Source organism: Plectropomus leopardus, chromosome 9 (assembly GCF_026936395.1).
Source record: "Plectropomus leopardus strain MGB_pleo_1.0 chromosome 9, ASM2693639v1, whole genome shotgun sequence".
NCBI classification, from domain to species: domain Eukaryota; kingdom Metazoa; phylum Chordata; class Actinopteri; order Perciformes; family Serranidae; genus Plectropomus; species Plectropomus leopardus.
Window position 1 is genome coordinate 19,486,007 of NC_142184.1, and position 12,025 is coordinate 19,498,031.

Consider the following 12,025-nt stretch of genomic DNA (forward strand, 5'->3'; position numbering starts at 1 on the left):
ATAAAAACATACTAAAATCCTTGAGACATGTTCTCAAAAGCCTATAAATGTCCTAAAATCCTAGAAACATATGGGGGCTGCTGCGACTGGTCATTTTGCAAAGGTATCCCTCCCAAGAAAAGCAAGTTCCCTGCTGTAGCATGTTGTCTGTATCATCATATTGATGGAGTCTGTGTGTGAATTTCATCATCAAACATGGAAAACTACACATATTTTTCAGAAACTACTTACTTCATACATCGACCTGTGTATTGGTGAATCAAATCCAACCTTAAGAGTGAGCCATTGCAACAAGGGAGGTGTGGGAGCAACTTCCTCCTTCCCCTGGAGCTCAGACAGAAAAGCAGTGACGCCATCTAGTGGTGAAACAGTAGATCCCGGATCCCGGAAGTAAATTGTCTGTTAGCTATGTAGCCTAACATACACCATCAGCTAGCGATAGATATGTTTACTGTTGTCACTTCGTTACGTCGTGTATCTAATATGGGACCGCTGTCAACCGGCACGGTAAGATATATCATATAATATGTCCCAATATAGCGGGAAACATGTGGTAGGATAGTGTCGCAAGTTACAACGATTTTATCTTAACGTCAGTAGCAGGTTAGCTTGGAGGCTAGCGCTAGCGAAACAGCAGTAGCATAGGACATTTTCAGCCTACGTGTTTAAATAAACAGAGCTGAACTGTCACAAGCCAAGCTTTACGTTACTGATGCGGGTAACTCAATACTTTCTTGCCTTAGCTGGTTAATGTTTTTGTTGAGTAGTTAACTAAATTCCTGAAAATTAAAGTGTATTAGCAAAGTTAGCTTCGACCCGACATGGTGAGTTACCAACGTATTTGGTGGTAAGGGACCGGTTTTTATTTGTTCGAGCAGGGGGCGGCGGGGGTATGATTTCATTTATTTATTTTTTTAATTTTGCCTCTTTCCGAATCAATAAATATTTTTTCTTTACCCTGGAAAATGCACGACTCTCCCTCCACCGTAAAATTGTTTTAGATTTGAAAACCTAACCTTTAATGTTTAAAGTTAAAAGTTAAAGATGAAGTTCTGGAGTAGAAAAAACACCATTTTTTGTCACTATAGTCGTGCAAGCTGGTTAGTACAAACATTTTAGTTTTGGTAAAATTTTAAGACGTAAAATGAAGTAATTTGGATTATATATCACTAATTTAAGCTTAAGTTTGGTTTCATTTTTTTCTGAGTTATCGCTCATCCCACGTGTCGGAAGTTTGAAAGTTCAAAGATAATTTTAGTTTTTACAGTTTCTGTAATTTTGATTTGTAATCTGTTAAAAGAAATGCAGAAACAGCCATTTTCAGTTGCATGGCATCCCCCAAAGCCTTAATACAAAACACAAGTCCCTCCCCAGTGCTTAAAAATGATTTGATATGCCTTCCCTTTTTTGCACCACCCCTTCAACTCCAACTTTATTTTCCTTATCCTCTCATTCATAAAGTCAAGTCCCTAATGTAAATGTTTTTCTCTCTGAATATACATTTTGTTCACTGTTTCTCTCCACAGGTGCTGAGAAATAGAAAGAAAAGAGCTGAAAACAACCCAGGACCCCAGATTTGATCTCAAGTGGGTGCAATTTATCACATCATGTTGGTGACAGCATATCTTGCCATCATTTTCCTTCTCGCCCTGTGTGTTGGCCTTGAGTTGGCAGCACGCCGCCTCACCCCACCTCAGTCTGCTCCTACTGCCACAGCCAACCCAGTTTTCCGTCGATTCCAGAGTATATTCCTCCGGGCATACCTATTGGCTTTGTGGGCAGACTGGCTCCAGGGTCCTTACCTCTACAAACTGTACCGCCACTACAGCTTCCTGGAATCTCAAATAGCCATCTTATATGTGTGTGGCCTGGCCTCCTGTGTTCTGTTTGCTCCTTTTTCAGGCTGGCTCCCTCAAGTCTTGGGCCGCAGACAGACATGTCTTCTCTTCTGCCTGGCCTACTCTGCTTGTTGTCTCACAAAGCTGTCCACAGACTACTTTGTTTTGATTGTGGGTCGTATTTTGGGGGGTCTGTCCACATCCCTGCTCACCACCACATTTGAAGCCTGGTACGTGCACCGTCACGTAGACGTCCATGATTTTCCCAAGGAGTGGATCCCCAATACGTTCACCAAAGCAGCTACCTGGAATCACGGACTCGCTGTGGGAGCAGGGCTGGTAGCTAACTTGCTGGCTGAATGGCTCCACCTGGGGCCCGTGGCTCCCTTTCTCCTGGCTGTCCCCTGCTTGATGGGCTGTGGCTGGGTGGTGCTAACAGACTGGGGCAAAGAGGAGGCTGAAGAAGTTCCTGAAGGGGACAAACAAAAACTACTCCTTGGGACTCCAAATGGAGGTGTGACCCGTTTGTCTGCGAGGGCCCGTTTCTCACGTAGCTGCCATGATGGGTTGCGCTGCCTGCTGTCAGACAAGAGAGTCATGCTCTTAGGGGGAGTGCAAGCTCTGTTTGAAAGTGTCCTCTACATTTTTGTTTTCCTGTGGACCCCAGTACTCGACCCTCATGGGCCTCCTTTAGGAATAGTATTCTCTTGCCTGATGGCTGCCAGCATGGCCGGCTCCTTGCTCTACCGCCTAGCCACCTCCACACGCTACCGTCTGCAGCCTGGCCATGTTCTCTGCCTGGCTGTGCTGATGGCCTTCTTCTCCTTTTTCATGCTGACCTTCTCCACTGCTCCAGGTCAACCCAGACCTCATGAATCCTTCCTGGCCTTCTTGCTGCTTGAGTTAGCTTGTGGGCTCTACTTCCCTGCAGTCAGCTTTCTCCAGGGCAGGGTGATCCCAGAGGAGAAGCGGGCCGGTGTGCTTGCCTGGTTCAGACTGCCTCTGCACCTGCTGGCCTGCCTGGGGCTGCTGGCACTTCACGGGGAGATCTCAGGAACAGGTGGAGGGGAGGAGGGCAGCGGCACCAGACACATGTTTGGAGGCTGTGCAGTTATGATGCTGGCAGCTCTAATGGCGGTCGTCAGCCTGTTCACTCTGGGCAGAAACGACATAGACCTGAGACTGGAAGGAACCAGAGGGGAGGGGGAGATGTTCTGAGGAAAAGGACCACATTTTCCTTTTTATGCTTGACTGGTTTCAAATGTAATGTGACAGTTCTGTGTGACGAAAAGTAAAGAGACCTCATATGTTCCGCTGGAATAGTAATAAGTCTATATTTTGCCAAATGTATCAGCGAAGGAAATCAAAATCCAAAGGAGGTGTTTTGGTAGATTAAAATTCAACTGAATTTTAATTTCTTCATCTATTGCCTTGTTACTATTTTGTTGTCTTTTGGGAGAGACTTTTACAAATCCTGTCTGTGCAGGGATGCTTTGGGAACATTTAGACCTTCATTTTTCAAGTTATACTGTAAAATCTGACAAGTAGATTTTACTTAAAAAATCTAGAAAAGTGATTGCCTTAAACAATGTAAGTAAATATAACTGTTAGTCTTGATTTATGTTTACTTTATATCTAATTATTAAGTTTACTTAAAATGTAGCTACATTTACTTTTTTTTTGCAACTTAAAAATGACAAGTTTATTCATATCAATCTTTCTAGGTTTTAGCAACTGAAGTAAATCAAGTATACTGTGCCATGTAACTAGTCCGTCATATTTGTATATTCCAAAACATGTTAACAACACAGAACTTGCTGATATCCGAACTTCATCATTGGCAAAATCCTCTTTGTAATGATCAAATAAAGTCAGATTAACTTGGTTTACTGCATTTGCACCTTAGAAGAACGAGGTAACTCCACTTGTCATTTTTAAGTTACAACAACTTCAGAAAATTACATAAATACAGCTAAATGTTAAGTAAACTTGATTTTATATAAAGTAAACATAAATTAATAGTTATATTTACTTTACTTTTCCAAGGCAGTTGTTTTCCAAGATTATTTTAAGTAAGATCAGCTTGTCAGATTTTACAGTGTAACTACGAGTGTCCAAAACTTCTATCTCATTTCATAAACTATTCCAGGTAACATGTTATTGCCTCATTGTGTCCACAGACAGGGTGATGTTTTGGGCAGGATATTATTCATTTCACATGTCAGTATGACGATCAGTCAGATAGTAGTTCCATAATATTTTTAAAAACAGACTTGAAAATAGTTTACAGAGCTCAGTGAATATCCAAAGATAACAAGATGAAGAGCATGTAGACCAGAATCTGAATGTCATTTCTTACAATAATTCCTCAAGTTGTCTTTTTTTCAGCATCTGTGTGTTGTGTTTTTAGTAGAAAGGAAAAATCAGTTGGTCATTTTACTTTGAATGCTTTTTCTGGACCATCTATAAGATCTTTTTTCTCTGTATTGTCTTATCACATTTGTGCTTTTTTTCACTTTTAAATAAAAGTGCAAATATTGTACATAAATAATATTTATTTGTTTGTTATGACCAGCTTTGCTGTGTATCAATCATTTTCGATATTTGGCCAGGTCGCTCTTGAAAATATTTATATATTTTTTCTCTCTCTCTCTCTCTCTATATATATATATATTTATATATATGTATTGTGTGTGTGTGTGTGTCAGTTGTCAGTCTATTTATTTTTTATTTTATTTGAAAGGGACAGTGCAATTTAATACAGTTACACTACAGAGTGTGAGACTTGCGTGTTATCTTCAATCATTATCATTCACCAATCATTTAAAGAAGTACAATATAAATAATAATGGAAATTAATTTAAAAGTTACAGCTGTAAATGGTTCACATGTACTGAAAATAAGCCACCTGTGTTTCAGGTAATTTGAATGCAAGTTGAGTCTTTTTTTAATTCATCAACTTTTTTTTTTTTTTTTTTTAATTTAACATAAACCCATGTTGTAAATCTCTCTCTCCTAGTTTTTGCTGCAGACCATTTTTCCAGATTTCTCTGGACTCCTCTCCCCAAAACGCATCATGCAGGCATCCATCCTCCCCGTTTCCTCTGCTGCTGTGGTACAGTCCCAGCTTTTCTCTATGGTGCAGCTTCACCTGGATGCTGCTAGAACATCCCCTCTGTGGGTGAGGGAGGGGTATCTGCACGAGTCTTAACTGCGTTGTTTTGGGATTACATCACTAAATCGTCAGAGGGTGTCCAGAGTGAGCAGACAAGAAGAGCACTACCAGTCCTCTCTCACAGCTGTCAGTCTTTCAGCTGAAGGCTCCGCAAGAACTACGTTATCAAGAAAGGAGACACCAGAGCCCCATTGACTGTCTGGCATTCAGAACAAGACTGCAGGACGACACACTGGCATCATGACACAGGGCAAGGTATGAGTTCGCACAATGTCATTCACTTGATTTTGTCATCCTTCTCCACCGTTAATTGCGACAAACGAAACAGGTCTATATTTAGGTTTTCTAGATGGGGCCTAGACTAATATTACATAACAGTTGATATGCGTGTCTCTCTTTAGTCTCACTGTCGTGCCAATGTTGGCTATTCTGTTGTGAAAACCATCAGATAAATCCGTTTTAATGAATGATAAATGGAACATTGGACTATAATAACCGGTTTTGTTTCCTACAGAGGACCTAATCTAGCTGCACAGCAGCTGTTTCATAGAGTGATTTATTTAAGGTATCTTATTCCTGATGTTGTTGTTTTTTTCATTCATGCTGATATGGCCTAATTTTTGTGGTGTTCAGTATAAGCAGTTGAGGGTTGCCGGAGTTTATGTGAATGAAGTGCGTCACAGGCTGTTCTACCATGTTGCGTCACCATGACAACCGTTTTCTCTTTGTAGGTGGCAGGTTGAAAATGCAGTCCGAAAGAAAGTGTATGGCACAGTAACTTTTGGTGGGAAAGAAGTCATGTTCACCAAGGTTATTAGGCATGATCTGAAGTATATACGGAGCAAAATACTTGATGGTAGGGCAGAGGCTGCGCATTATGAAAGGGGGTTACATGCTTTGGCTGCATATCTGGTAGCCTGCAGGTCAAGTACCCTTTAACTTATGGCACGTGTTATATAAAGGCAGTGCATTATTATCACGATGATTGTGATGATTTATGACACACAATGACTACAAAGAGACAAACATGACTGAAAAAGGCACAAAATAAAATCAGGCACAAAAATACAACAAAAGATAGGCAAACCACCATTAAGTCCGTTTGTCTTCTTCTGTGTAGGAGAGGTGTGGGGCCTTCTGCATATTATATTGTGATTTCCACAATAAATGTTTACTACTTTATATTTTCAGGGGAAAAGCATGTGCATGTGTATCACACTAGATAATATTTACCTTTAGCAGTATAATTATGCAACACTGGTAGACTTGTATCTGACATTTTTTACAGTATTTCTTTTAAGTTCTGGTTAATGTATGTTTTTTTCCCCTTTAATTATTGATTTACTCTAACCAAAAATGTGTAACATAATATGGACTAAAAGATAACAAATTGTTCATCTTTTGTGTCACTGTATCAGCTGTCACTTGCAAACAAGACCACCAACGGTTCTTGCAGTGGGGAAGCTTTAGTGCCACCAGCTCCTCCCAGCTATGAGGAAGCCACTGCGGGTATGACAACACCTTACCCTCCTATATTTAATCATAAAGTTAGTGAGCCATTATCTTTTACAAATGCATGTGGTGCAGGTGATGTTTATCATGTTTTGGGATTGAGTGGTAGTGATGGGATGACAGATGATGGTTTGAAAAATGCACCAGCAAAACGTCTTAAATAAATGTGTTGGTCGACAGGCACCAGTGCTCCATGCTACAATGATGTCGAGATGCTCACAGAGTTCACCTGGGATGATCGCAACATCAGGAGGGTCTTTATCCGTAAGGTATCAAAAGCTTAATCATCGCATTGATCACAATAATAGCACTGTAGTGAATTTTGTGTATGACTCGTAATTTAATCTATATGAACATTATTAAACTTTATATGCCTGACCATCACATATCAGTGCATGTTTAATTATGCAACATTTTTTCAGTCTAACTTCTCTCTTTTAGGTGTATGCCATCTTGATGATCCAGCTTTTGGTCACTCTCGCTATTGTGGCTCTTTTCACATTCTGGTGTGTATTAAACCTTTTTTTTTTCGTGTTTGACAATATTGACCAAGTAGTTCGAATCATATTCATTGGGTAGTGTTCTTAAATAAGACCATGTTACTTGCAGTGACCCAGTGAAGGACTACATTCAAACCAACCCTGGCTGGTACTGGGCCTCTTAGTAAGTAACAGCATTTGTCACTGTCAAGTCTGTAATATACAGTTACTCTGTACATTTTTGGTTCATGCCACTTTTATCTAACTCAAAATCTAATAATATTTCTGGGTTTTTTTTTAACAGCGCTGTATTCTTTGTGACATATCTGACCCTATCTTGCTGCTCTGCACCAAGGTATGGAAAACAGTCTTTAAATGAAATACATTTTTAAAAAGAAGTACATCACCTACAGTCTTTAAACTCTAATCTGTCATCACTTTACAGGAGACAGTTTCCATGGAATCTGATTCTGCTTTGTGTCTTTGTAAGTACAGATATTTGCTGTGTTTTTTATTAAAGTTTTCATGTATAAACTGAATTTTCAAATCATACATACTGAGGTTTACCGTTGCAAACATTAAATTCATAGACTACCAAAATTAGTCAGCGTGTAACTTTCACTCCACCAGTGATTGGAAAGTGACAGCTAAAATGATCCAAAACAAATTTATTGATAGATTTCATAAGTGGTTCTGTTATTTAGTCACAACATTTTCACATTATTACATTTATGTTTTGTTTGAAAACGGGACAACATAGATTAATCAATATTCAATAAAATATAAATTCAGCTGAAAACTAGCTGTAAGGCTAGTTTTCAGCCCCTTTGCCTCATGTTATTGTGCATCCTAGAATATTAAACAATAATACACTATATACAGTTAAAGACATACAGCATTGTAGTTGACTGACATATGTACATTACAGGTAAAGTTAGGCATGTAAGGGATAATGTCCGAAGAGATGTCCATTATATATAGTTAAGCAACACGAGCGGATAAAATCCAAATAGGAGATTATACTAAAAAAAATTTTAAAAAGTCGGTGTACTGTTGACATTATGTGTTCTCAGTAATTGTTTATTAACATTACATTTATATGAATAATGAAAATAACTGTCATATGTCCCATTACAGACCCTCTCACTCTCCTACATGACAGGGATGTTGTCCAGGTAAACTTTTATGTCTTGTGTTACTTTGCATTGTCACTTCCTTTCTGCTTTAGAAACCTCCTTGTGATGGTTGCTGCATCCAAATAATGTATTTTCTTTACAGTGTGTGAGGTTGTGTGTGTGGCCAATGATATGTAAAATTATGTTGTGTACTCTGTTTTGAATATTTTGAAACATTATCAGTAAATTTTGTTTGCATTTTATTTGTCTGAATAGCTTCTACAACACCAAGTCAGTGGTGATGTGTCTGGGCATCACAGCAGCAGTCTGTCTCCTGGTCACAGTCTTCAGCTTCCACACTAAGGTGAGAAAAATGACATTTTTCCATAACTGTACTTAAGTTATTTGCTGATATATTACATACATGATTGGACGTAAAATTCAATGATGTGTGTCAGTTTTTTCATGCTGTTAGATTAACATAGGTTTTATTTTGTGCGCTTTCTCCATCCAGTTTGATGTGACATCATACCAAGGCGTGCTCTTTGTCTTCTGCATGGTCATGTTCATCTCTGGACTGGTGCTGGCGCTCGTCCTTCCTTTTCAATACGTAAGTATAACCATCCAAAGCAAGCAGCTACATCAGTTGTGTGTGTAATGCAAGACTGGTTTGTGGAGGATTTTCAGACAGTCAGGTTATATAGTAGTTGCGTTCAATGTCTGTAAAATATAGTCTTGACAAATACTTGACATAAGACTCATGCAGACTTATATTTCAGAACTGGACCATCATATGCATTGAGAGGTAGTAATTCAGCTAAATGTATTTAAAAATGTATTTAAAAAACTTTTTGAGTATTTTGTAAATCTCTGGACTGAAAAAGTAAGATGCAATTTGTAAAAAGATACTTTCAGTGCATGTATTTGTGTATTTGAAATACTTTCAGTACATTATTTAATATGCCATTTCTTTTAATATGATAATCAAATGAGAGACATTTTTGTCCCCAACAATTAGCAATCCCAGTCTTCAGCGAAATGCAAGTGTTAAAAAGCCCCGTGGAAAACAAACATTTATAATACTTACATGTTTTGTTCAGAAAGAAAATCTCAATGAACACCACTTTAAGGATTTTTGAAGCCTAAATGCAATCGCCAGAAGTAAAAAGCTAATGTTAGGCTATAAACAAACTACACAACAGTGGCATGATTGACCATCGCCACCAAAATAAGGCTGTAAAGATATGTTTGATTGGTGTGTGGTTTGGCTTGATGACGTTCTGTAGACTCCTGTTACTAATCGCTTATCGTAAGACACATAAAAGCTTCAAAGTTCACAAGTGATGTATTTAATGTCGTAGATCAAAGCGTGAAAGTCTTTTAAACTTGTGTTAACCACAGACCTTATTTAAGACACCTAACCAAAAACCTATTAAAAAACCTCACTGACTTTAAGATGAGGGAACAGCAGGTACTGAATTGCTATTTTATGTCCAGGTTTTTTAAGACTCATTCTTGGGGCACTCTTTTGAGGCTTTTAAGGCCTACAATATGATAATATAAGTTTGTAATTGTTTTAATTTTGATTAAATACATTGTCATATCAATATTTTGTATATTATTTTGATCCATTTAAAGAGAAATTGTTTGTGATGTATTTGTGGTCTGTTCAGATGTTACATAGTGAACCTTTCATGTGATGATCTAAACACCAGCATCACATCTAATCAAGCCTTTTTTTCTCCATTTAGGTACCCTGGTTGGATGCCACCTATGCTGCATTGGGAGCCATATTGTTTACAATGGTGAGAGTATAGACACTGTTCAGCCATTACTGATAGACATGATAATGTTATTGGCTCTTAGAATCAGAAATTAATAGGAAAAACATAACTTGGTGTTTCATTTTCTGTTGCAGTTTTTGGCATTTGACACCCAGCTCCTCATGGGGAACAAGCGTTACACCATGAGTCCAGAAGAGTACGTCTTCGCCACGCTCAACATCTACCTAGATATCATCTACATCTTCTCCTTCTTCCTCCAAATCTTTGGAACAAAACAAGAGTAAACCATCGCCCCACCTTTCTTAACTACAGACGAGGGATGGGAGTTGAGGCAGACATGATAAGAGTCTTTTAAAATTGTAGTGATTGTGACAACAATGCTTTCAATTATTTTTTTCTGCCTGATACTGACATGGCCACAAATACATTGTGAATATTTTGTACAGCTATACATGTACATAGATGTATGTCAGCATTGACATCCAAAATCAACAAGCTTTCCCTCTTCTCTAGCATGCTGTGAACCCTAACCACGTTATGGGATTAGTTTAATAGCTTTACCAGCGAGAAACCATCCGTAATCTTCCTCCATTTAATGTAGATAAAAACATGCTGTGAGTGTTTTACCTGAAGCTGGGTGTCTTTATGTCAATGCCTGCCTAGATGTCACAAATGCCCTGAAAACAACAGATGTCATTGCTCTTTAAGAGATCTATTATACATTCTGCATGACTCTTAAAAAGCCCGAACTTTACCAATAATAGTCATCCCATCTTTGGGCTATTGCTGTGGGTGTTTATTTAGTGACTGAAAGCACAAATTTAATACAAATGTGACTTTTCCTGTGTTTTCAAGCATGTCCAATGTTGTCTCAATACTGTGAATTACAACAAACCCCTTCATTGTTTTTGAGGGGTAGGAACCTTTTTTTCCGTTTTCTTTTGAATGACAATCTGCAAATATTACTTCTTGGATTCAGGATGTTGCTTCTCATTGCTACTTGTTGCTCATCACTGCCTAGTTACTCGTATTTAATGTAAACTGTATGTGTTGGTTTTATTCCATTTGACTCTGAGGCTTTCAACCATTGCATTCACATAGTTGTATTGTTTATTATTAATATATTATTTCTCTAATATGTGTGTTTGAACATGAAATGCTAACATTGATTATTGGCATTTTAGTTAGTGGTCTTAATTTTATTTAAACTTGAGTGGTTTGAAGTGGTGACACATGGTAATTGAATATAAACATGACAGTGCCAAACATGCATGGATTTACTCTAACTTTTGATAAGGCCTGTGTTTGTGGAAGGGCTTGAATGCTATATTTCATGACATCTGAAGTTTATTTTTTTATGACAGAATGATATATTTCGGAAAGTGTGTTATTTAAAATGGTGAGTTTGAAGCTCGTAGTTAATTCACAAGTCGTCTAAAGAGGCCTTGGATTACCTTTAGTTGATGACATTGATGCAGAATATTGTTTTTAGAGCTTTTCAGTGGAGCATTGGTGTTACTGTATTGATTGATTAAAGGGTGAATGTGTATGAATGGACTCACTGGGTCTCTCTGATTTAATAAATAATGATATCCTTTAATGCCTCCACATTACCATTGTTTTTATTCTTTGTTACTCATGAAACTCCATTAAAGAAATTAATTTAGGTAAACTGTAAGTAAGCCACTCTTCATAGGGCAAAAGTCATCTTAAAGATACAGTTAAGAATTTTTTTAAAGTGAGGTTGTATGGGGTCAGGTTTCCCCACACACATTCATTTATTTGTGGCTGGCTGGTGTGATTAAAACATCTGCTGCCACAAATGCCATAATTATCACACACACACACACACACACACACACACACACACACACACACACACACACACACACACACACACACACCATTGGAAAAAAATCTATAATGCACATGCAAGAAACGTTTTATATGTGTAGCAGAAGTTTGAGAAAGACACATGGGGAAGGGGCAGGTTAGAGTTAAGGAACATTAAAAAGATGCATGTGTATTTTCTTTTTTGTTACCTCTTTGTATCTGTTACCGTCCCAGTCATAATAGTAGGGCTGCATAATATGATGCATAAAGTTATTATTTATTTATTTTA

The 12,025-nt window shown here is 38.1% G+C and overlaps 2 protein-coding genes across 2 annotated transcripts; both read left to right on the top strand.

Moving 5' to 3' along the window:
• The first annotated feature begins 350 nt into the window (after positions 1 to 350).
• On the top strand, positions 351 to 4,391 carry slc61a1 (solute carrier family 61 member 1). The gene is made up of 2 exons (XM_042491945.2): positions 351 to 507; positions 1,527 to 4,391. Exon 2 carries the CDS (start codon positions 1,608 to 1,610, stop codon positions 3,054 to 3,056), a length of 1,449 nt encoding a protein of 482 aa, XP_042347879.1. The 5' UTR covers positions 351 to 507; positions 1,527 to 1,607; the 3' UTR covers positions 3,057 to 4,391.
• Positions 4,392 to 4,983: 592 nt separating this feature from the next.
• On the top strand, positions 4,984 to 11,503 carry LOC121947004 (protein lifeguard 2-like). The gene is made up of 12 exons (XM_042491860.2): positions 4,984 to 5,268; positions 6,432 to 6,522; positions 6,706 to 6,794; positions 6,967 to 7,031; positions 7,135 to 7,188; positions 7,309 to 7,359; positions 7,450 to 7,489; positions 8,142 to 8,179; positions 8,396 to 8,483; positions 8,634 to 8,729; positions 9,871 to 9,924; positions 10,038 to 11,503. Exons 1-12 carry the CDS (start codon positions 5,254 to 5,256, stop codon positions 10,185 to 10,187), a joined length of 831 nt encoding a protein of 276 aa, XP_042347794.1. The 5' UTR covers positions 4,984 to 5,253; the 3' UTR covers positions 10,188 to 11,503.
• The last annotated feature ends 522 nt before the right edge of the window (positions 11,504 to 12,025 follow it).

Bases quoted from the DNA above. Each gene is read 5' to 3' on its own strand.
- LOC121947004 (XM_042491860.2), top strand. The intron at 6,523-6,705 runs GTATGACAACAC...GTTGGTCGACAG, and splicing joins CTATGAGGAAGCCACTGCGG to GCACCAGTGCTCCATGCTAC. The intron at 6,795-6,966 runs GTATCAAAAGCT...TCTCTCTTTTAG, and splicing joins GGAGGGTCTTTATCCGTAAG to GTGTATGCCATCTTGATGAT.
- slc61a1 (XM_042491945.2), top strand. From the start codon at position 1,608: ATGTTGGTGACAGCATATCTTGCCATCATTTTCCTTCTCGCCCTGTGT.